This window comes from Protopterus annectens, chromosome 12.part0 (assembly GCF_019279795.1).
Source record: "Protopterus annectens isolate FY-2018-M chromosome 12.part0, PAN1.0, whole genome shotgun sequence".
NCBI lineage: Eukaryota > Metazoa > Chordata > Ceratodontiformes > Protopteridae > Protopterus > Protopterus annectens.
Window position 1 is genome coordinate 196,771,239 of NC_056746.1, and position 22,602 is coordinate 196,793,840.

General features: G+C 47.2%; 1 protein-coding gene across 6 annotated transcripts in view; it reads right to left on the bottom strand.

Annotated features, from left to right (window-relative positions):
- TNRC6A (trinucleotide repeat containing adaptor 6A) overlaps nucleotides 1–22,602 on the bottom strand; it is a 3,393,689-nt gene that overhangs the window by 2,511,726 nt on the left and 859,361 nt on the right. For all 6 annotated transcript variants that reach the window (XM_044089241.1, XM_044089240.1, XM_044089239.1 and 3 more), the window contains one exon: nucleotides 22,506–22,593. In XM_044089241.1, the coding sequence (XP_043945176.1) occupies nucleotides 22,506–22,562 (57 nt within the window). In that variant the 5' untranslated portion in view covers nucleotides 22,563–22,593. The remainder of the gene's footprint in view (nucleotides 1–22,505; nucleotides 22,594–22,602) is intronic.

A 22,602-nucleotide genomic window follows, 5' to 3' on the forward strand; every position in this document is an offset into this window, starting at 1 on the left:
AAATGATAATGTGTGTCCGGGACCCTGTAGTACCTATCGGGCTTAGCAGGGGCCGGAGGAAGAGAATCAGGAGCAGTACAAGCATCATTAAAAGCATCATCCACAACAGCAAGTACTGGAGGAATGGCTAAAGGCCTATGCTGTGGTAAATGCAGAAAGGTTCTAAGCCTTTTCCTAGTGTCTGAAAAATCCTGGCCCTGCCATTGAAATTGTTCCCTCATAGCATGCAAGGTTTCCCCAAAAGAAAATTCCTCAGGCGGAGAGGCAGAAGGAATGGACTCTTCTGCATCAGAGTCCTCATAAGGAGAAAAGGGGGCCTCTGGATGGTTTGAATTATCTGACTCATCAGAGGAGCCATCTGAAGAAACTGGCTCAGGGGGCTCTACTCTAGTCCTCTTCTCTGGAGGTGGGTGAGAGGCCCTGTCTGGATGTGGTTGGGATCCCCGGATCAAAGAAATGAGATCCTCCGCTAGACTAAGCATTTGTGAACTAGAACTGGGCCTGTGAGAGGGGGTCTTAGCAGGCACAGTTTTGGTAGTTTTTGCTGCTTTAGCCCTGGCAAAGGCCTTAATCGACATGGATGCAGGAGGCCTAGCAGCTCCACATGCAGGGGTAGTAATATCCAAAGGGATAGTATCGGATAAATCCTGTGAACCTGCAAGAGCAGGTGGGATTTCAGTAGCAGATTCAACCAAGCTGGGTGAGGCCTCGGTAAGTGGCAAGTTTTCTGCCGAAGGAAGAACCGTGGACTCTGTTTCAGCCGAAACCGAGACACTCGCGGTTGGCTTAACCGCGGTTTCGGCCGAAACCGCGGACCGCGAGTGTCGGTCCTTTTCCTTGCGTTTTTTAGAAATTTGCGTAATCGGAGGATCCGACGGCATAATGTAAGCAAAATCGGAGCCGAAAAACTCTTCAGCAAATTCCGACCGACGTCTAAGCGTTCGTCGGTTGAAAGAAGCACAGGCTAGACAAGCTGCTACGTCGTGGTCTGGGCCTAAGCAAGATAAGCAGTAAGAGTGGAAATCTTTATGAGGTATTTGTTTCCCACAATTTAAACAGTTATTCACTTTTTCTGACATCGGCTGAGGCAAGAAAGAGTCCCCAACGGGGTACTTAGCTTTTTAGAAGTCTTCGGTAGTAGTAGAAGTATTCGGTAGTAGTAATCTCTGGATCTGACCGACCGGCACTTGCGAACAGCTTCTGCTTCGGGCGCCACGTGGCAAGAAAGACTGAGGAAAATGGCGTCGGCTGATGCCTTTATACCCGAAGAACTGCCGCTATGACGTCGGGTGAAGTGCGACACCAGCCAAGGCCAGACCCAGACTTTGGAATCTGGCCGACCGAAGGGCTGCCTGACGACAGGACAACCCATTTGTAAGGACTGCAGATGCATCCTTGAAGGACATCTGTACTATGTTCTTCGTCTCACATTGCTGCAGTCATAACCTGTGGGTAGAATCCCAAAGCAAAGGTAAGGGAGGATGGCAAAATCAGAAAGCATTAGGAGCTGCTAACATGCCCTGTAAAACTGCAGTGGCAAACCCAGCCCTAGATTTGGAATAAAGAGGGAGATGGTAATGTTTAGTAAAAGTGTGCACTGAACTCCAAGTAGCTGCCTCCAAAATATCCTTAGTAGCTACTCCCCTTAAAAAGGCAGTAGAAGTGGCAGTTGCCCTAGTGGAATGAGGTCTGATCCCAGCCGGAACATCCTTTCCATGATGAGAACAACAAAAAGCAATACAATGGCCAATCCACTTAGAAATAGTTTGTTTTGAAACAGGTTTTCCTTGTGAACCCAAGGCAAAAGAAATGAATAACTGTTGAGACTGCCTGAACCCTTTAGTTCTGCTCAAATAATAATGTAACTGCCTGTGAATATCCAAAGAGTGCAAAATTTTTTCCCCTTTATTTTGGGGATCAGCATAAAAAGTAGGCAAATGAATAGATTGGTTTAAGGCCACATTAGAAACAACTTTAGGCATAAAAGTAGGGTTAGTACGCAGGGATACCCTATCCTTATGAAATATCAGGAAGGGTTCAACTGCCATTAGAGCCTGTAATTCAGATACCCTCCTAGCAGACGTAATGGCCAACAAAAAAGCAGTCTTCCAAGACAAAAACTTCAACTCAGATGTAGCTGCAGGTTCAAAAGGAGGTAAAGTAAGCTTTTCCAACACAAAATTGAGATCCCATGAAGGAGTAGGAGCTCTACGTGGAGGTCTTATGTTCTTTGCCCCTCTAAGAAATTGCTTAAACAAAGGGTGAGAGAATAATGGTGGGTCACAGTCATAGTGAGCAGAGATGGCTGCAGCATGAACTTTCACGGAGGAGAAAGACAAACCCTTGTCTAATAATTCTGTAAGATACTGAAGTGTAACACTCAAATTAGGCACTGAAACATCAAAGCTCTTTGTTGTGCTCCAAAGAAAAAAATCTCCTCCATTTATCAGCATAAACTTTCCTTGTACTAGGCCGTCTGGCTTCCAAAATGACATTCAAAACTTTTTGAGGAAGCTGCGACCCCCCAGGGTCTAGAACAGAATATGCCTGGCAGTCAGATGCAGGGACTGTATCCTGACATTGAGGAAATGATTGCTTGCCTGGGACAAAAGGTGTGGAATTGATGGCAAAGGCCAAGGAGGCTCCCGTACTAAACTCCTCAGCAGAGGGTACCAGTGCTGACGTGGCCAATCTGGAGCTATTAGAATCATGCAAGGCTTGTCCTGTCTGACCTTCAAGAGCACCTTGGGAAGGAGAGGCAGAGGAGGAAAGGCATAGACGTGAAGGTTGTTCCAACTGAAAGATAGAGCATCCACTTTCCAAGCTTTTGGGTGAAACATCTTTGTGCAAAATTTTGGCAGTTGGAAATTTAGTGGAGAAGCGAACAGATCTATGTCTGGAGTTCCCCAAGCCACTGTCAACTGTTGAAAAACATGAGGATCCAATTTCCACTCGTGGGGATCCACCATCTGTCTGCTCAAAACATCTGCTAAGGAGTTCTGTGCTCCTGGCAGAAACCTTGCTTGAAGAATGAGGTGCAAACTCAGAGCAGTCTCCCACAAAATCATAGCTTGTCTGCAAAGAGGGTACGAATGGGTTCCCCCTTGCTTGTTGATGTACCACATGACTGTTGTGTTGTCTGTTTGAATCAACACCTGTCCCGGTTGAAGTAGATCCTTGAAAGCCATCAGTGCAAATTGGACTGCTAACATCTCCATGTTGATATGCAAATGCTGTAGTCTGGGAGGCCACGTGTCTTGAATCCATTTTCCATTGAAGTGTGCTCCCCAAGCCATGTCTGAGGCATCTGTCGTTAAGATCTGACTCGCCTCTGGTCGGGTCACAGAGAGTCCCTTGTTTAGGTGACATTCCTGAGCCCACCACAAAAATTCCCTTTGGATGCAAGGTATTATCTGAATGACAGTGTCCAAATCGTGGCTGTGTTGAGTCCATACACTTTTGAGATACCATTGTAGCTTCCTCATATGCAGTTTGGCATTGGGAAGTACCAGAATACAAGATGCCATGAACCCCAAGGCTTGAAGGACTGTCCTTGCAGTCAGCCTGGACAGTAGGGATAATTGCTGGAAGTAAAGGGGAAGATTTCTTTGTTTGTCCGGGGTCAGAAAAGCCATCTGAGAGGCTGTATTCAGTCTCACACCCAGAAAGCACATGTCCTGAGAGGGTACTAGACTGGACTTTGTTTCGTTCACAGAATACCCTAGGCACCTTAACACTGCCATTACATACTGTAGATGCTGAAGTAACTTGACTTTGTCTTGTGCAAGAATCAGGCAATCGTCCAGATAAGGATAAATTTGTATTCCTCTTAGTCTTAAGAAGGCTATCACAGGAGCCAGGACCTTTGTGAACACCCTGGGTGCAGTAGATAAGCCAAAGGGCAATGCAGAGAACTGATAATGAAAAGCACCAGCCCGAAAACACAGGAACCTCCTGCAGCTGGGCCTGATAGGAATGTGAAGATAAGCCTCTTTGAGGTCCAGAGTTACCATCCAGTGATCTTTGCCTAGCAGAGGCAGAAGTTGCTGCAAAGTTAACATCTTGAATTTTGGAATGTCTAGGTATGTGTTGAGAATAGACAAATCCAGAATTGGCCTCCAAGTGTTTCCTTTCTTTGGCTCAAGGAACAGGCGAGAATAAAATCCTAGGCCTACTTCTGACGGAGGGACCCCCTGGATAGCCCCCATTTTTAAAAGTAAAGAAATCTGCTTGTGAGCCTCCAGCTTTTGCTGAGGAGGAACGTCCGGCATGCCTTTGAAAGGAGGCAAGGTGTGAAAATAAAACTTGTAGCCTCGATCTATAATGTCCAACACCCATTTGTCCTGGGTGACTAAAAGCCAATTTTGCTTATAAAGTGCCAACTTTCCTCCTAGAGGAGCTGCCAGACAGGAGGGATCTGGCAGCTGGAGATACAGGTCATTGGGTCTGTTTACGAAAAGGCTGACCCCTGCCCTCACCAGAAGACTGTGCAGGGGAACTCCACGTCCTAGGTCTGAAAGAACCCTGAGCATGAGCTCTGCCCCTACCACGTCTAGATCTGCCCCTAGACTGTAAATCAGAAGAAGGATAAGCCCATCCCTTTGCAGGCCAATTTCTGCTAAACTTAGGGGGCTGCACTTGTAAAAATTCCTTAACTGTCTACATGGACTTAGCTTTGTCTTCCATTTTCTTCAAAACTGACTCCACAGGAGAACCAAACAGAACTTCAGATTGAAGGGGAGCATCCAAAATTCGAGCTTTAACATGCTCTGACAAATTCTGATCCTTAAGCCAGGCGTGCCTCTGAATAACTGAACCAGTGGCAGCCACCCTGGAAGAAGCCTGAAGAGCATCAAAGCCACACTGCAAAGAATGCTTACCTACCTGATCAGAGGCATGAACTAAATCCTGCAATTCCTTACACTCTATACCCTCAGCTAAAGCATCTACCTTAGATATCAACTGACTTAACAGAAAATTCTGGTACTTCAGCATATGAAACTGGCAATTTAAAGCCCTCATCGCTAGTGTGGAGGAGGTATACACTTTTTTACCCCACCTATCCAAAGCTCTAGAATCTTTATCCAGAGGAACTGGATTCTTTACAACAGAAGCCCTGACACCCTTAAGTCCCTGGCTAATAGTTTCCGGGTCAGCTCTAGGACTCTTATACAAATATTTATGAGCCTCTGGCACTCTGTAATACCTGTCTGGCTTGACAGGGGCAGGAGATAAAGAATCAGGATTAAGGGAAGCCTCAGAAAAAACATCCTGAACAACATTCAAAACAGGGGGAATGGCCAAGGGCCTATGCTGTGTTAAAAACAAAAATTCCCTAAGCCTCTTACGAGAATCTGAGAAATCCTGACCTTCCCACTTAAAATGCTCCCTCATGGAATGCAGGGTTTCAGAAAAGGAAAAATCCTCTGGAGGAGAAGCAGAAGGACAGGAATCCTCTGCATCCGAATCAGAATAAGGAGGAAAATCCTGAATGTCCTCAACTGAAGACTCAGAGTAATCTGAGGAATGCTCCAATCCCTCCACCTCTGTCTCCACCCTAGGCCTCTTATCCGGAGGGGGCATAGAACCTCTGAATAAGTAATCAAATCCTCTGCCATTTTCAGCATATGTTTTTTAGGAACAGAACCTGCAGAACTAGGGCTGACGCCTGTGCCAGAAAGACCAGGCCTGGCTTTAGAAGGGGCTTTAGTGACAGAAGTAGAAGGCCTAACAACCTTATGAAAAGAAGGAACTACAGAAACTTGAGAGGCCCCCTCGGCCTGACCTAACTCCTGAGAGGCCACTTCCTGTAAGATTAAAGGCTCCCCCTGAGATTCAGCTGAAACCTCGGCTGGATCCACAGATTCCACCGTAGTTTCCAAAGAACCGGCACCTGCAACGGACGACTCATCCTGCTTGGACTTTAATGATTTTTCTTTTCGCTTCTTAGCGGTAGCGGGCGTCGGAGGATCCGATGGCATGTTGTAGTTACACCGCTTACCGAAAACAAGTCTAGCACAATCTAACCTGCGTTTAATGGTGCGCTTATTAAATCTAGCGCAAAAGCGACACCCGACTACGTCGTGCTCAGGCCCCAAGCAAGGAATACAGAGAGAGTGGTAGTCCCTATGAGGTATCTGTTTCCCACAAGAAATACAATTATTAACTTTTTCTGACATCCGGATTTAACTGAGGCAAGAAAAGACAAAAATATTCCCCAACGGGGTACTTAGCCCAACTTGGTCTTCGGTCTGAAACTCAGAATACGAAAATTTCAGGACGCCGAACGGCACTTGCAAACGCTGCTTCTGCTTCAGACCATGCGGCAAGAAAGACTGAGGATATGGCGTCGGTCATGCGCTTTAGTACCACTGCGTACTGACGTCAGATCTGAGCGACCATGACCGACGCCAGCCTAACACTTTGGTATTCGGGCCGACCGAGGACAGCGGACTACCCACAGGTTATGACTGCAGCAATGTGAGACGAAGAACATCAGAATATTCCTGACCTTGCCACTTGAAATGTTCCCTCATGGTGTGCAGAACTTCCCCAATAGAAATATCCTCAGGAGGGGAGGCCGAGGGGATGGAATCTTCTGCATCAGAGTCCTCATAGGTCTGGAGGAGCTCTTCCTGGCTATCAGAGTGGACAGAGCCCTCAGAATCTTCATCTGAAGGAGTAGGTTCAGAGGGTTCAACCCGGGGCCTTTTATCAGAAGGTGGCTGGGATCCTCTCTCAGGATGGGCCTGTGAACCTCTAATCATGGAAATTAAATCAGCAGCCATGGACATAATTTGTGTCTCTGGAGTTGGCTGAGGTAAGGATTTAGAAGTAATATGCTTTGTTTTGCTGGCTGCCTTAGCCCTGGTGTAGGCCTTAATAGACATGGCCATAGGAGGCCTGGCAGCTCCATGTGCAGGAGTGACCTTGTCTACAGCAATGGTCTCGGGCATTTCCTCGGTTTCGGTATCCAGAGGAAAATCGATAACTGGCGGAGTGATGTCCGGAATCGGAGTCGTCAGTAATGCAGTGACTTCGTTTCGGAGCGGAGGAGAGACAGTCTCAGAGGGAACCGGAGCACTCGCGCTAGGTTTTGGCGTGGAGTCGGTGGTAGATGCGGGCCGAGGATGTCGGTCCCAGTCTTTTCGCTTTTTGGGAGTTTGCGATGTCGGAAGATCCGACGGCATGGTGTAAGCAAATTTATCGGCGAAAAAGAAGTCTTCAGCGAACTCCGCCCGGCGCCTGAGAGTGCGCTTGTTGAAGTGAGCACAGGCTACACAGGCCGAGACGTCGTGGTCTGGGCCCAGGCAAGGAAGACAGTAAGAGTGGAAATCCTTATGAGGTATTTGTTTACCACAAGAAAGACAATCGTTAACTTTTTCAGTTATTTCTGACATCAGCTGAGGCAAGAAAAGGTCCCCAATGGGGTACTTAGCTTTTTTGATGACTTCGGTATCGAAGAATACAGGAGCTGACCGACCGGCACTTGCGAACTGCTTCTGCTTCGGGCACCACGCGGCAAGAAAGACTGAAGAAAATGGCGTCGGCTGATGCTTATGTACTCCAGCCGCTCTGACGTCGGAGAGAAATGCGACATCAGCCAACGTCGGACCCAGACTTTGGAATCCGGCCGACCGAGGGCTGCCTGAGGCAGGACAACCCACATGTTATGACTGCAGTTGCATTCTTGAAGGACATCCACATCCACGTGCTTCTCCAGAGCGACAAAATTCAGGCCAGGTTTGCCCTGAAAGTATTGGGTCTTATGGCGGCCGCCATAACACTTCTTCCCCTTGCCCGCTTTTACATGCGTCTCCTACAGTGGATGCTGTTCGCCTAATGGTCCCTTTCAACGACTTCCCATGCGTCACAGGATCATGATAACTCCAGTTTGCAAAAGGCATCGGACCGGGTGGATATTGTCCCCTCAAGTCCATCAGGGCAGACCCTTTGTTCCTCCCGCCCCGGTCGCCACTGTTACATCGGACGCCTCCCTGATCGGGTGGGGGGGGGGCATTATCAGGGCAGGATGGTCCATGGCACTTGGCAACCTTTCAAATGACAACTGCATATAAATGTCCTGGAGATGAGAGCAGTGCTTTTAACGTTGCAAGCCCTCCACGACTCTCTCCCCCTGGGGACTACTGCAGTCCAAACGGACAATATGTCCGTAGTGTGGTATATCAACAAGCAGGGCGGAACCAGTTCCTATCCCCTGTGTCGAGAGGCACTCAGACTTTGGCAGTGGGCAATCTCTTCTCAGCGGTTTCTGATAGCAACGCATATCCCCGGGAAGTCCAACATCATAGCGGTCAGGTTGAGCAGAGCTATTCTCATGCCTCACGAGTGGTCTCTCAAACAATCTGTGATGGAAGAGATTTTTCAGAAGTGGGGCCTTCCTTGCTGCGATCATTTTGCTACGCCTCAAAACAGCAAATGCCCAGACTTCTTCTCCCTCTTCCCCCTTCCAGGCCATCCCCCCAGAGGCGCTCTAATCCAAGATTGGCCCTGGGGACTTCTCTATGCTTTTCCTCCCTTTCCTCTAATACCACAAGTAATTCAGAAAGCAACCGCCTTGAGAGCCAAGATGATTCTCATTGCCCCTTATTGGCCTCGACAGATATGGTTTCCGTTCCTGCATCATTATCTTTTGGTACAGCCATGGCATCTGGACCCGGTTCCAGATCTTCTGACCCACCAGTCGGGGCAGCTGCACCAATCCATACCTTCTCTCAACCTCACTGCTTGGTTGCTCCACTTCCGTCCCTAGCCAGGCTTCCTATGATTTCTAATCCCGTCCGGAATATCATAGTAGCTTCCCTTAAATCTTCCACCAGAAGGATTTACACTAGTAAATGGCAACGTTTCTCCTTCTGGGCAAAAGCTAGGAACATATATCCCTTTACTGCTCAGATTCATTCGGTCTTGGATTTCCTAGCCGAAATATTTCACTCAGGATCTTCTTCCTCCACAGTAAAAGTTCAGTTGGCAGCCATTTCAAATTTTCCTATCGGCTTGTTGGACCACAACATCATGTCCCATAAACTTTGCAAGGCATTCCTTTGAGGTGTATTTTTACTTAAGCCTCCGATTAGAGACCCCCCCACCACAGTGGGATCTAAATTTAATCTTAACATCCTTGATTCTTCCCCCTTTGAACCTGCGGCTACCTGTTCATTGAAATTTCTTTCTTGGAAGACACTCTTCCTGGTCGCCATTACTTCTGCCAGGAGAGTATCTGAGCTTCATGCCCTCTGCATTTGTCCTCCCTACTTAATCTTCCACAAAGACAGAGTTTCTCTAAGGACTAATCTGTCTTTCTTACCCAAAGTGGCATCGTAGACTAACTTAAATCAATCTATTGATCTTCCAGTTTTTTTCCCAAATTATTCTAATAGAGCAGAGCAAAAACTACATTATCTCGATGTTCACTGCCAACTCCGATATTATTTGGACAGAACCAAACAATTTAGGAAATCTGATCAACTGTTTTTATCCTATGCAGAGAACAGGAAAGGCCTTCCGGTATCCAAGGTAACCCTATCTAGGTGGCTGTCTTCTGTGATTACATGCATTTATCAACTCAGAGGTAAAGCCCATTCAACTAGAGCACTAGCTACATCTACAGCTTTTCAGGCTAGACTTCCAATAGACACTATTTGTGCAGCAGCCACATGGGCCTCTCCTCATACCTTTGTTTCACATTACAAATTGGACATGGCCTCCAGAAACAGAGCAAATTTTGGTTCCACCGTTCTCAAGAGTCTGTTCCATTGAGCCACCCAGGATAAAGGTGCTAGGGACGCGGTCCCATCCAGCAAGAATGAAGGCGAGATTGACAACTTAACATTGAGAAGTTATGTACCTACCATAACGTTCCATGTTAGTTGTCTTCGAACCCCATCCAGCAAGAATGAAGGCGAGATTGACAACTTAACATCTTGTAATAATAAACCATTACAATGTAAAATTCACTGTGCTAAAACATAGAATCCATTGGCTTATTAAAACTGCCAAATTCGAATGATGAAAGTTCAAAAGCAGCAATAAAATCAGAATGTTTAAAATTAATGGCGAGTCCCAGTCAAACACTACATTAAACCTTTCAATTAAGGACTGCAAGCAGCAAACTACAAAACTATGAACTCCTGAAGTTCAACAGAGCAGTGAACAGTTTCACAAAAAGCATATTCTATAAAAAGAATGAATCAGCGAAACCTTCATTCTTTAAAAAATGAAGCACCAAAAACTTTTAGTTATGTACTTACCATAACAATAGATGTATGTGATCCATCTCGCCTACATTCATAACTGATGGGCTCAGAGCCAAGAATCGGCTCCGACTCGGCTGATACACTAGCACAAAGTCTCTCATTGGCTGGGCCAATCCCCTAATCCCAGGATGCACCACACCCAACCCCCCAGATCTTGTTTGCCCCACAACAACTCACTCACATGAGCCACTCCAACTGTACAATAGTGTTTCCTCCAGATCCAACAGGTAGAGGGAAGGAGGGCGGGTACGTACAAATGTAGGCGAGATGGATCACATACATCTATCGTTATGGTAAGTACATAACTAAAAAAGATGTAATGCGATCCTATCTCGCCTACATTCATAACTGATGGGACAGCGTCCCTAGCACCTAGATCCTGGGAAGCTCACTGGAAAACACTCCTGAGCACTGTGGAACCAAAGGACGCCTGACCTCTAGAAGCCACATCCAGCTTGTAATGAGAAATAAAAGTATGTGGAGAAGCCCAAGTGGCCGCTGCACATATCTCATCCACAGACAGTTTGGCGTGGAAGGCCACTGAAGTAGCCATAGCCCTAGTAGAATGCGCTTTAACTGGAAATGGAAGGTCCCTTCCTGTTGATGCATAAATAAATGAAACACAATCCCTAATCCACCTAGCAATAGTGGTCTTAGTTACTGCTTTGCCAATTCTGTTATCTGCAAAGGCCACAAACAACTGGTCTGATTTCCTCTGCTGCTGTGTCCTATCCAAGTAAAACCTCAGTTGTCTATGCACATCCAACTGATGAAGTCTGTATTCTGCCTTGTTGGAAAATTTTGGAAAGAAAACTGGTAGCTCTATAGATTGCTGCAGACAAAGAGCAGAAGAAACTTTCGGAAGAAATGATGGGTTTAGTCTTAGAGATACTCTATCTTTGTGAAAGATCAGATAAGGGGGCTTAACAGAGGGCTTGAATCTCCAAAACTCTTCTGGCTAAAGTAATAGCTACCAAGAAGGCAGTCTTCCAAGATGAGAACTTTTGCTCACAAGTGGCCGCCGGCTCGAAGGGATGAGATGTCAAGGCTCCTAAAACTACATTCAAATCCCATGGCAAAACAGGTTGCAACACCGGGGGGCAAAGCAACCAAGATCCCGTAAGAAAGGCCTTACACAACTTATGACTCATGAGTGAAGGCTCAAAGGCAACATGATAATTAGAAATCGCTGCCAATTGGACTAAGCATGGAGTCAGCGGAACCCTGTCTAAAAAGAGTTGCCAAAAAATCTAATACTGTGGACACCGGGGCTGTCAGAGGGTCAAGGTTGTGCTGCTGGGCCCAAATGGCAAACCTTTTCCATTTATTAGAATATATCTCCTTAGTGGAAGCTCTGTGAGAGGAAGACAGAATCTGGACCACTTCAGGCGAAAGGATATGCTGTCTGACAAAGGTCGGAAGTGGAGCAGCCAAGCCGTTAGCTTGAGAGCTCGCAGTGATGGCTGGGCCTGACCTGACTGAAGAGTCAGGTCGTCTGGAGCTGGGTCCAGAATCCAAAGATCCTTCACTGCATACTTCTGAAGGAAAGGAAACCAAACTTGGCGGGGCCAGTGTGGTGCGATCAAAATCATGTTGCTTCCCAAACAGATTGCCTTCTGAATCACCTTTGACAGTAGTGGGACCCGGAGGGAAGGCGTAGAGCAGACCGGAGGGCCAATTGTGGACTAGAGCGTCCCTGGGTGACCCCACCCCCCCGGGGGGAAATCAGGGAGAAGAAATTGCTGCACTTCGTGTTCCAAGGGCTGGCGAAAAGGTCGCAACAGGGAAACACCCACTTGGCGAAGATTCGAGCCGCTACTCGGTCATTCATGGACCACTCGTGAGGCATAAGAATAACTCTGCTCAGCCTGTCTGCTATCACACTGGACTTTCCCGGAATGTGCGTTGCCACTAGAAATCTCAGGGAAACGATCGCCCATTTCCAAACTCTCATGGCTTCTCTGCAAAGAGGATAAGACCTGGTGTTCCTCCCTGCTTATTCAGGTACCATACTACTGCCATATTCTCTGAGAAGATTGCGATGGTACTCTTGGGAAGAGAGCTGTGAAGTGCCTGCAATGCTAGAAGCACTGCCCTCATCTCCAGGACATTGATGTGTAAGTGGGTTTCGTGATCCTGCCACATGCCTTGAACCGTCCTGTCCAGATAATGCCTCCCCCCCCCCCACCCTATCTGGGAGGCGTCCATGGTCACTGTGGCAATGGGGGAGGGGGGGGTCAAAAGAGTCACCCCTGGTTCAATTTCGACCCCAAAAGCTGAAGGACCATCCTGGCTGGGGCTTTGCTTCGGGGTAGTAAGGCTAGGACTTGGTTCTGTAGTATCTTTAGCCTCTCTGTTGGAAGGAATGCTCGCATCTCAACAGAGTCTAGCTCTACGCCTATAAAGGCAACACGCTGTGATGGCAGCAATACAGACTTTTCCCAGTTGAATGTAATTCCTAATAGATGTCCCAATTCGATGGTAGCACTCACAGCTTGAATAAGAAGATGCCTGGTGGGGGCGGTGAGGAGCCAGTCGTCTAGATATGGAAACACCTGGAATCCCAGATGTCTCAGGTGAGCCGTCACCACTGCCAGACATTTGGTAAACACCCTGGGGGCTGTGGTGAGACCAAAGGGCAGGGCTCGGAACTGGTAGTAACTGGCTCCAACGCGGAAGCGTAAATGTATCCTGGACGACCTGTTTATCTTGATGTGATAATAGGCGTCCTTGAAATCGATGGAGCACATCCATACTCCTTTTTCCAGTAATGGAAAAATGGATTGCAAAGTGACCATCCGGAACTTGGACTTCTTTACGAAGCGGTTTAGGTGGCTGAGGTCCAGAATGAGTCTCAAGTCCCCTGTTCTTTTCGGCACCAAAAATAACTTTGAGTAAGTTCCTAATCCGGTCTGGTCTGCGGGGACTGGCTGGATGACTCCCTTTCCGAGCAGCTTTGCGACCTCTATGGCTGCTTGATCCCGATGACTGGGTGGCACGTTCAGGATTTTCCTTGATGGTGGAGGGGGATGGATAAAGGGAATGGTGTAACCTCCGGCGATGATACGAAGCACCCACTGATCCTGAGTGATGGAACCCCAGGCCCTTGGATGCTCTGAAAATCGACCCCCGACTGGCTCCAGAGACGCACAGTCGGGCAGACCCTCAGGGACGGTGGAAGGAGGAACCACGAAAGGATTCGTGGTCTCCTGTGTTGCGGGGGCCTCCGCCGCCTCTAGGGCGACGTCTTCCAGAATAATTTCCCCCTCCTCTGCCTCTGGAAGGGGGGGGTCACTCTGATGGGCAGGGAAAGACTTTTGGGACTTTCTGAACCACATCTTTCCTCTCCTATGCACCTTGCGATAAAGGTCTCGAAGGGAGCGAAAAACAGGCACCAATGGCAGACAAAGTCTTACCCTCCTGCTCGCATCTAGTGAGTGTGCCTTTCACCTTGAGTCCAAAGAGAGAGGACCTGTCGAATGAAGCATCAGTGAAAGAAGACTTGAAAGCCTCCGCAAAGTGACACAAGCGCATCCAGGTTTGACTCCTAAGGGCTACGCCAGAACTCGCTGCCCTACTCGCCCCTTCGGCTGCATACGATATGAGCCTCATGGACGAGTTAACAATCGACGAAAGGGTAGACAGCTGGGCATTGACAGACTGTGTCAACGCCTCAGGCACGCTACCCGACAGGGTTATCTCCCAACTCCTTTATAAGATCTCTTTGGAGCCTCGTAAAATGACACAAATAATTCAGCGACCACAGGGTAAAGGTCGCTGAAGTCAGGGTATGCTTCCCGTGCCTAATCCATGCTCCTGGACTCCTTGTTAGGAGGATGGACAGACGTAGATGCTTCTGCCACATCCTGCTGGGTGGCAGACGCCACCACCATAGCATCCACTGGGACTCCCTTGGTTAGAAACTCTTTGCCAGTGGGTGCAGATAAAAATTTGTTGGGGTGAGAAGGAACTGGCTCCACAGAGTCAGGGTGCTCCCACACCCTTCGACAAATAAGGTCCAGTAATTCATCAAAGGGTGGAGACACCCAGGAGGCGGAGGGTTCAGCTCCGAAGGCCTTGAGGAAGACAGACTCCTCCGCGGAAGGGGTTTTGGATGGCCAGTCGCCCCTCTGTCTCAAGATCTCCAGGACATCGAAGAACGAGACATCGTCAGAGGACGACTTCGGGGACCCTTCTGCATCATCAAGGTCGGTGTCCGAGGTGACAGACTCATCTGGGGAGTCTATGTGCTTCCTCTTGCACAACTTTTTCCTGGGGGGCTCTTCAGGAAAAGACTCTGAAGGCTCCTGGGAAAAAGGGGGACACATGGAGGAATGCTCAGGCCTCGGAGCCGCGCTGTCCGAAGACAGGGGGGTACCAGAAGCTCTAGTCGCCGTGTCTAGGGAAGGGGTCGCAGATTCAGGTGAAGTCACTAGAGATTTGTCTAGCGCACTCCCCATAGCCTCGAAGGCAGGTCCACCAGAATCTGAAGAAAGGCCCGCCTGCGAGACCATGACCGGTGTCGGGGTCCCCCTAGCAGAGGCGCCAAGGGGGGGACTCGGGGCTGAAACCAGAAGCCTCGAGAAATCCCCCTCGGGCTCGGCCGAGGAAACCCGAGAACCGAAACCCTTGGAAGGAACCGAAAAGGTTGGAGCTGAAGACGGCGCCGACAGACTAGCAGTGGGTCTCGGCACCGACTCAGGAACCTCACCAGACTCTGCAAACCCAGTCTCCGACGACACCAGGGTTGTCGGAGGAGGAAGAAACTGAATCGAAATGGTTGGCTCTGGCCGCTGGGCTGGAGCTGAAAATAATTTAGATAAGACAGGTGACTGGAGGAGACTCTGGACCACCCTATCCAAATCTGAATCTGAAAGCCTGGAGGACCTGGAGGAAACAGACGGGGAGCAAGAAACTCTTTGAACCGGCTCCGAGGCAATGCTGGAATGCAGACTCCTAATCAGCTCCAGAAGGATCGGAGCCGAAGAAGACTTGATAAGCACAGAGACCTCCTTCGGCACCGACGGTTCAGGAGCCGAAGAAACCGACCCTGGAACCGAAACACTCACCTGCGGCTCCAAGACCAATGGAGCAGAGGAAAACTCAAATAGAAATTCTCTATCCTGCGGCTCCGAGACCAATGGAGCAGAGGAAGGAGACCGAGACTTAGATCTTCTCTCCTGCGGCTCAGAGACCATTGGAGCCGAGGAAGACCACCCAGACAGATTCTCTATCCTGCGGCAACGATATCAGTGGAGCCAAGGAAGAGGACAAAGACTTAGCTCTTTTTCCCAGCGGCTCTGACGGACTTGTCGGAGCCGAAGACTTCTTTTTCTTCGATTTCGAAGAGGGAGAAGAAGATAAAGCTTCCTCAAAGGCTGGTTTTAATAACCCTTTCAAGATCAACTTATTTTTCCTCTTGTAGTACACGAGAGGAAAAAGCATGGCAAACACTGCAAGATTCTTGCAAGTGTTTAGCCCCTAAGCAATAAACACAGATGGCATGGCCATCTGTTAGACATTTTGTAGCCACATCTCGAACATTTTTTAAAGCCTGACGGCTTATGCTCTTTTTCTTTGCCAGACATGACCCACAAAGCACTCGAAACACAAGGAAGGGGAGGGAAGAACTCTAACTAAAACGCTAGACAAGAAATAGGGCAAAGGCCCTCTAACTCAAACGGGCCTAGCCCGCCAAACAGAAAGAATCACACAACACCAAAATACAAACGCAGCCAATCACAAGATAGTACAGACGAAGATAGCTATTAAAATAGCCGTTTGGTTATGAAATATTTAAGCTAAGAGCAAAAACGACCCAAAAAGGCTAAAAAGGAAGGGTACTTAGCCACAGCCAAGTCGAGACCACATCGTTACTTCAGAAGCGGCAAACGAGATCTGGGGGTTTGGGCGTGGTGCATCCTGGGATAAGGGGGTTGGCCCAGCCAATGAGAGACTTCGTGCTAGTGTATCGGCCGAGTCGGAGCCGATTCTCGGCTCCGAGCCCATCAGTTATGAATGTAGGCGAGATAGGATCGCATTACATCATTTGTTTTTACAGTCTTTGCTAAACTACTATACTCCACATCGGCACTACGCTCAAGCTAATTCATGGCTGGAGACGCAAGCCAGGAAAAAGTACAGTTTTGTACCTACCATAAATGTAGATGTTCGAGGATCCACATTGCTGCAGTCCTAACTATTGGTTAGGGGTAGTCCGCTGTCCCAGTCGGCCCGAATACCAAAGTATATGGCTGACGTCGGTCAAGGCGCATTAGACTGACGTCAGTACGTCAGGGTACTAATGCGCATGACCGACGTCATATCCTCAGTCTTTTCTTGCCCCAGATGTCAGAAGACCCTAAAAAGACAAGGCCAAAACCAAAAACTCCAAACATTCCTGCACCAAAAATATGTACAATATATACAAAATTACCAGAGTATAACCTCACCTACACAACCACCCCTAAACACAGAGGGAAGGAGGGAGGGTAAATTGGACTGCAGCAATGTGGATCCTCGAACATCTACATTTATGGTAGGTACAAAACTGTACTATGTTCTTCATTCCACATTGCTGCAGTCCTAACTATTGGGTAGAATCCCAAAGCAGAGGTAAGGGAGGCTGGCAAATCATAAGGAAGCAGGAGCTGACAACATGCCTTGCAAAATAGCTGTGGCAAAACCAGCCCTAGATTTAGAGTAGAGAGGAAGGTGATAATGCTTAGAGAAAGTATGCACTGAACTCCAAGTAGCTGCCTCCAAAATATCCTTAGTTGCCACCCCCCTTAGAAATGCTGTTGAAGTGGCTGTAGCCCTAGTGGAATGAGGCCTAATCCCAGCTGGAATCTCCTTGCCATGATGGGAATAACAAAATGCAATGCAAAACCCAATCCACTTAGAAATAGTTTGTTTTGACACAGGCTTGCCCTGAGAACTCAAAGCAAAAGAAACAAACAACTGCTGAGACTGCCTAAAATCCTTAGTCCTGCTTAAATAATAACGCAATTGCCTATGCACATCTAAAGTGTGCAAAATCTTTTCCCCTTTATTTTGGGGATCTGCATAAAAAGTAGGCAAATGAATAGTTTGGTTTAAAGCCACACTAGAAACCACCTTAGGCATAAAGGAAGGATTAGTACGTAATGATACCCTATCCTTATGAAAAATCAAAAAAGGCTCTACCGCCATAAGGGCCTGCAATTCAGAAACCCTTCTTGCAGAAGTAATGGCCAACAAAAAGCAGTCTTCCATGACAAGTATTTCAATTCAGCAGTAGCAAGAGGCTCAAAAGGTTGTAGAGTAAGTTTCTCCAACACAAAATTGAGATCCCAAGCAGGAGTAGGAGCTCTACGTGGGGTCTTATATTCTTTGCCCTCTAAGAAATTGCTTGAACAAAGGATGCGAAAACAATGGTGGGTCACAATCATAGTGAGCTGAAATTGCTGCAGCATGAATCTTAATGGAAGAGAAAGACAAACCTTTGTCCAATAACTCAGTAAGATATTGAAGAGCCACACTCAAATTAGGCTCAGAAATCTCCAAATTGTGTGCTGCACTCCAAAATAAAAATCTCTTCCATTTTTCTGCGTACACTTTCCTTGTACTAGGTCTTCTGGCTTCCATAATCACATTTAAAACTTGTTGAGGAAGTTGAGACCTGCTGTGTTTCAAAACAGAATATGCCAGGCTGTTAGATGAAGAGAGTGAAGCTTGACATTGAGCAGGTGACCGTCCCTCTGAGACAACAGGTGTGGAATCAAAGGTAAAGGCCATGGAGGCTTCCTTACCAGACTCCTCAGTAATGGGTACCAGTGTTGCCGAGGCCAATCTGGAGCTATTAAAATCATCCTTGGCTCGTCTTGTCTGACCTTTAGGAGCACCTTTGGGAGAAGAGGCAGAGGTGGAAAGGCATACACATGAAGATTTTTCCAACTGAAAGAAAGAGCATCCACTTTCCAAGCTGTGTGATGAAACCTCTTTGTGCAAAACTTTGGCAGCTGGTGGTTTAGTGGAGAAGCGAACAGATCTATGTCTGGAGTTCCCCATGACACTGTCAATTTTCAAATACATGAAGATCCAGTTTCCACTGTGGGGATCCATGATTTGTCTGCTTAACACATCTGCTAAGGAGTTCTGTGCTCCGGCAGAAACCTTGCCTGAAGAGTTAGTTGCAAGCTGAGCGCAGTCTCCCATAAAATCATTGCTTGCCTGCACAACGGGTAAGAATGTGTTCCCCCTTGTTTGTTGATGTACCACATGACAGTTGTGTTGTCTGTTAGAATCAACACCTGCCCTGGAAGAAGTAACTCCTTGAAAGCCATTAATGCAAACTGGACTGCTAACATCTCTTTCATGTTGATATGTAGATGCTGTAGTCTGACAGGCCACCTGTCTTGTATCCACTTTCCATTTAGATGAGCTCCCCAAGCAATGTCTGAGGCATCTGTCGTTAGAATCTGACTCGCCTCTGGCCGGGTCACAGAGAGTCCCTTGTTTAGGTGACATTCCTGAGCCCACCACAAAATTCCTTTTGAATGCAAGGTATTATTTGAATGACAGTGTCCAAATCCTGGCAGTGCTGTGTCCATACATTTTGAGATACCATTGCAGCTTCCTCATATGCAGTTTGGCATTGGGAAGCACCAGAATACAAGATGCCATGAACCCTAAGGCTTGAAGGACTGTCCTTGCAGTCAGCCCGGACTGAAGAGATAGTTGATGGAAGTAACTGGAAAGATTCTTTTGTTTGTCCGGGGTTAAAAAGGCCATCTGGGCTGCTGTATTCAGTCTCACACCCAGAAAGCACATGTCTTGAGAGGGTACTAGACTGGACTTTATTTCGCTCACAGAATACCCTAGGCATCTTAGCACTGCTATCACAAATTCCAAATGCTGTAAAAGGTCTTCCTTTTCTTGAGCCAGAATCAGGCAGTCGTCCAAGTAAGGATAGATTTGAATTCCTTTTAGCCTGAAGTAAGCTATCACTGGAGCCAGAACCTTTGTGAATACTCTGGGCAGTAGATAAGCCAAAGGGCAATGCAGAGAACAGATAATGAGAATTTCCAGCTCGAAAACGCAGATACTTCCTGCAACTTAGTCTGATAGGCACATGAAGGTAGGCTTCCTTGAGATCTAAAGTTACCATCCAGTGATCTTTGCCCAGCAGAGGTAAAAGCTGTTGTAACGTCAACATCTTGAACTTGGGAATGTCCAGATAAGTGTTGAGGATAGATAAATCCAAAATTGGTCTCCACGTGTTCCCCTTCTTGGTACTAGGAACAGGCGAGAATAAAATCCTAGGCCCCTTTCTGGCACAGGAACTGGCTGAATGGCCCCTATTTGGAGCAACAGAGAAATTTGCTTGTGAGCCTCTTTTCTTTGTAGAGGAGGAATGTCTGGCATGCCTTTGAAAGGAGGCAAGGTATGGAAGTAAAACCTGTAACCGTGGTGAATGATATCCAAAACCCATCTGTCTTGGGTAATTAAATCCCAATTTTCTTTGAAAAGAGCCAGCCTTCCTCCCAAAGGTGCTGCCAGGCGAGAATGTACTGGCAGCTGAAAAGGTAGGTCATTGGGTCTGTTTACTTAAGGACTGACCCCTGCCCTCACCAGAAGACTGAGCAGGTGAACTCCCTGTTCTAGGCCTAAAAGAACCTTGAGCCCTGCCCCTACCACGTCTAGACCTACCCCTAGACTGGGAATCATAAGCAGGATATGTCCATCCCTTAGTAGGCCAATTTCTACTAAACTTGGAGGCTGCACCTGCAAAAATCCTTAACAGTTTGCATAGACTTAGCCTTGTCCTCCATTTTCTTTAAAACTGCTTCCACAGGCGAAACAAACAACACATCAGACTGTAAAGGAGCATCCAAAATCCTTGTTTTAACATGCTCAGCTAAATTCTGATCCCTCAACCAGGCGTGCCTACGAAGAACAGAACCAGTGGCAGCCACCCTCGAGGAGGCCTGCACAGCATCAAAACCACACTGCAAGGAATGCTTACCCACCTGTTCAGACACATGAACTAAATCCTGCAACTCTTTACACTCAATACCTTCTGCCAGAGCATCCACCTTAGACTTCAATTGTGAAAGGAGATAATTCTGATATTTTAACATGTGAAACTGACAATTCAACGCCTCATGGCTAAAGTGGAAGAAGTATACACTTTCTTTCCCCATCTATCCAAAGCCCTTGCCTCTTTATCAGGAGGAACAGGATTTTTAACAACAGAAGCCTTCACACCTTTAGGCCCCTGAGAGACAGTTTCCGGGTCTGCCCTAGGACTCTTAAAAAGATACTTATGAGCTTCAGGCACCCTATAGTACCTATCCGGTTTAACTGGGGCAGGAGGCAAAGAATCAGGATTCAGGGAAGCCTCTGCAACATCTTCCACCACATTCAGAACAGGAGGTATAGCTAAAGGCCTATGCTGGGGTAAAAACAAGAATTCCCTAAGCCTCTTCCTGGAATCAGAGAAATCTTGACCTTCCCATTTAAAATGCTCCCTCATGGAATGCAGAGTCTCTGAAAATGAAAAATCCTCAGGAGGAGAAGCTGAAGGAGTAGAATCATCCACATCAGAATCAGAATAAGGAGGATACTCCTGCAAGTCTTCAGCCAAGACTCAGAAGCCTCGAACATTGCTCAAAAGTCTCAAACTCAGGTTCCACCCTAGGCCTCTTATCAGGAGGGGCATAGAACCTCTAATCATAGTAATCAAATCCTCTGCCATTTTAAGCATATGTTTCTTAGGCAAAGACCCTGAAGCACTAGGAGAAACCCCACTGAAGCTAAACTTGGCCTGCCTCTCAAAGAAGCCTTGGAAACAGAAGGGGAGGCTCTAACCACCTTAGGAAGAGAGGGAAGAACAGCCACCTGAGAAGCCCCTTCAGCCTGGCCTACTTCCTGAGAGGACACATCCTGTAACAGTAAAGTCTCTCCCTGAGACTCCAAAGAAACTCCTGGCAGAACCTCCGGCTCCACTGAGCCTTCTAAAGAACCGGCGTCCGGGACTGTCGGTTCTTCCACTCTAGGCTTAGCTGCTTTGTCCTTGCGCTTTTGGCGAGCGGGCATCGGAGCATCCGGCGGCATTTTATAATTACAACGCTTCCCAAAACTAACCTGGCACAGTCTAACCTTCTCTTAATAGTGCGTTTGTTAAATCTAGCACAAGAGCGGCATCCAACAACGTCGTGCTCAGGCCCTAAACAAGGTATACACAAAGTATGGTAATCCCTATGAGGTATCTGTTTCCCACAAGAAATACAGTTATTCACTTTTTCTGACATCCGGTTAAATACTGAGGCAAGAAAAAACCAAAATATTCCCCAACGGGGTACTTAGCCAACTTTGATTCGGTCTGAAACTCTGACTTCAGAAACTTTCAGAACGCCAACCTGCACTCGCAAAACTGCTTCTGCATCGGACCATGCGGCAAAAAAGACTGAGGATATGACGTCGGTCATGCGCATTAGTACCCTGACGTACTGACGTCAGTCTAATGCGCCTTGACCGACGTCAGCCATATACTTTGGTATTCGGGCCGACTGGGACAGCGGACTACCCCTAACCAATAGTTAGGACTGCAGCAATGTGGAATGAAGAACATCATGAAGTGTTCCACCCTCCTTCACCCTTCTATGGCTCAATAACACATTGAGAAACAAAAAAAACACCTTAAATCAGCAAGTCAGTTATTTTAAAAATCCAAGCCAAGCAGGAAAAATTAAAACAAATCCATAATGGAAACCAGAAATGTAGCACACTCCACAATCTGGCAGCCACCTGCTGTCATTGTTTGGAGCAGAACTATGTTATTTTTAGACATGTGCTCAATACGCCATGTCCTGATGGCTTAAAGATGGCTTAACCTCCTTAGCAGATCCAGAAGTACTTCTTTAGAAAATGGAATAGGCAAAATGTATCTGTTTACTAAGGCGAAAAATGTTGAGGATTCAGACTCTCTCATATGCCTACCATATGCCAACTGCCAGAGTTCTAATGAAGCACGAAAAGAGAAAACAATTTAACAAACCACATGGGTGTTGGATGAGAGCCCTGAGAAGCACATCCTCTAGCTCAACACAGCCAAATAATAGATGTTGGTTCTCACCCCATGCAGGAAAGAATAGTTGGAAAGGGGTCAGATGACCAGAAACAGGACCAAAGAAATTTATGTATGCGCCTGTGCAAGTATATATAATTTACAAAAAAAAAAAATACCTTCTTTTGAGCAGCGTCCTTTTTTTTGTCGTCTTTTCTTTTTTTCCTTTCTTCCATCAACTGGTTTTCCTCGGCTTGGTCTACTTCCCTAAAATCG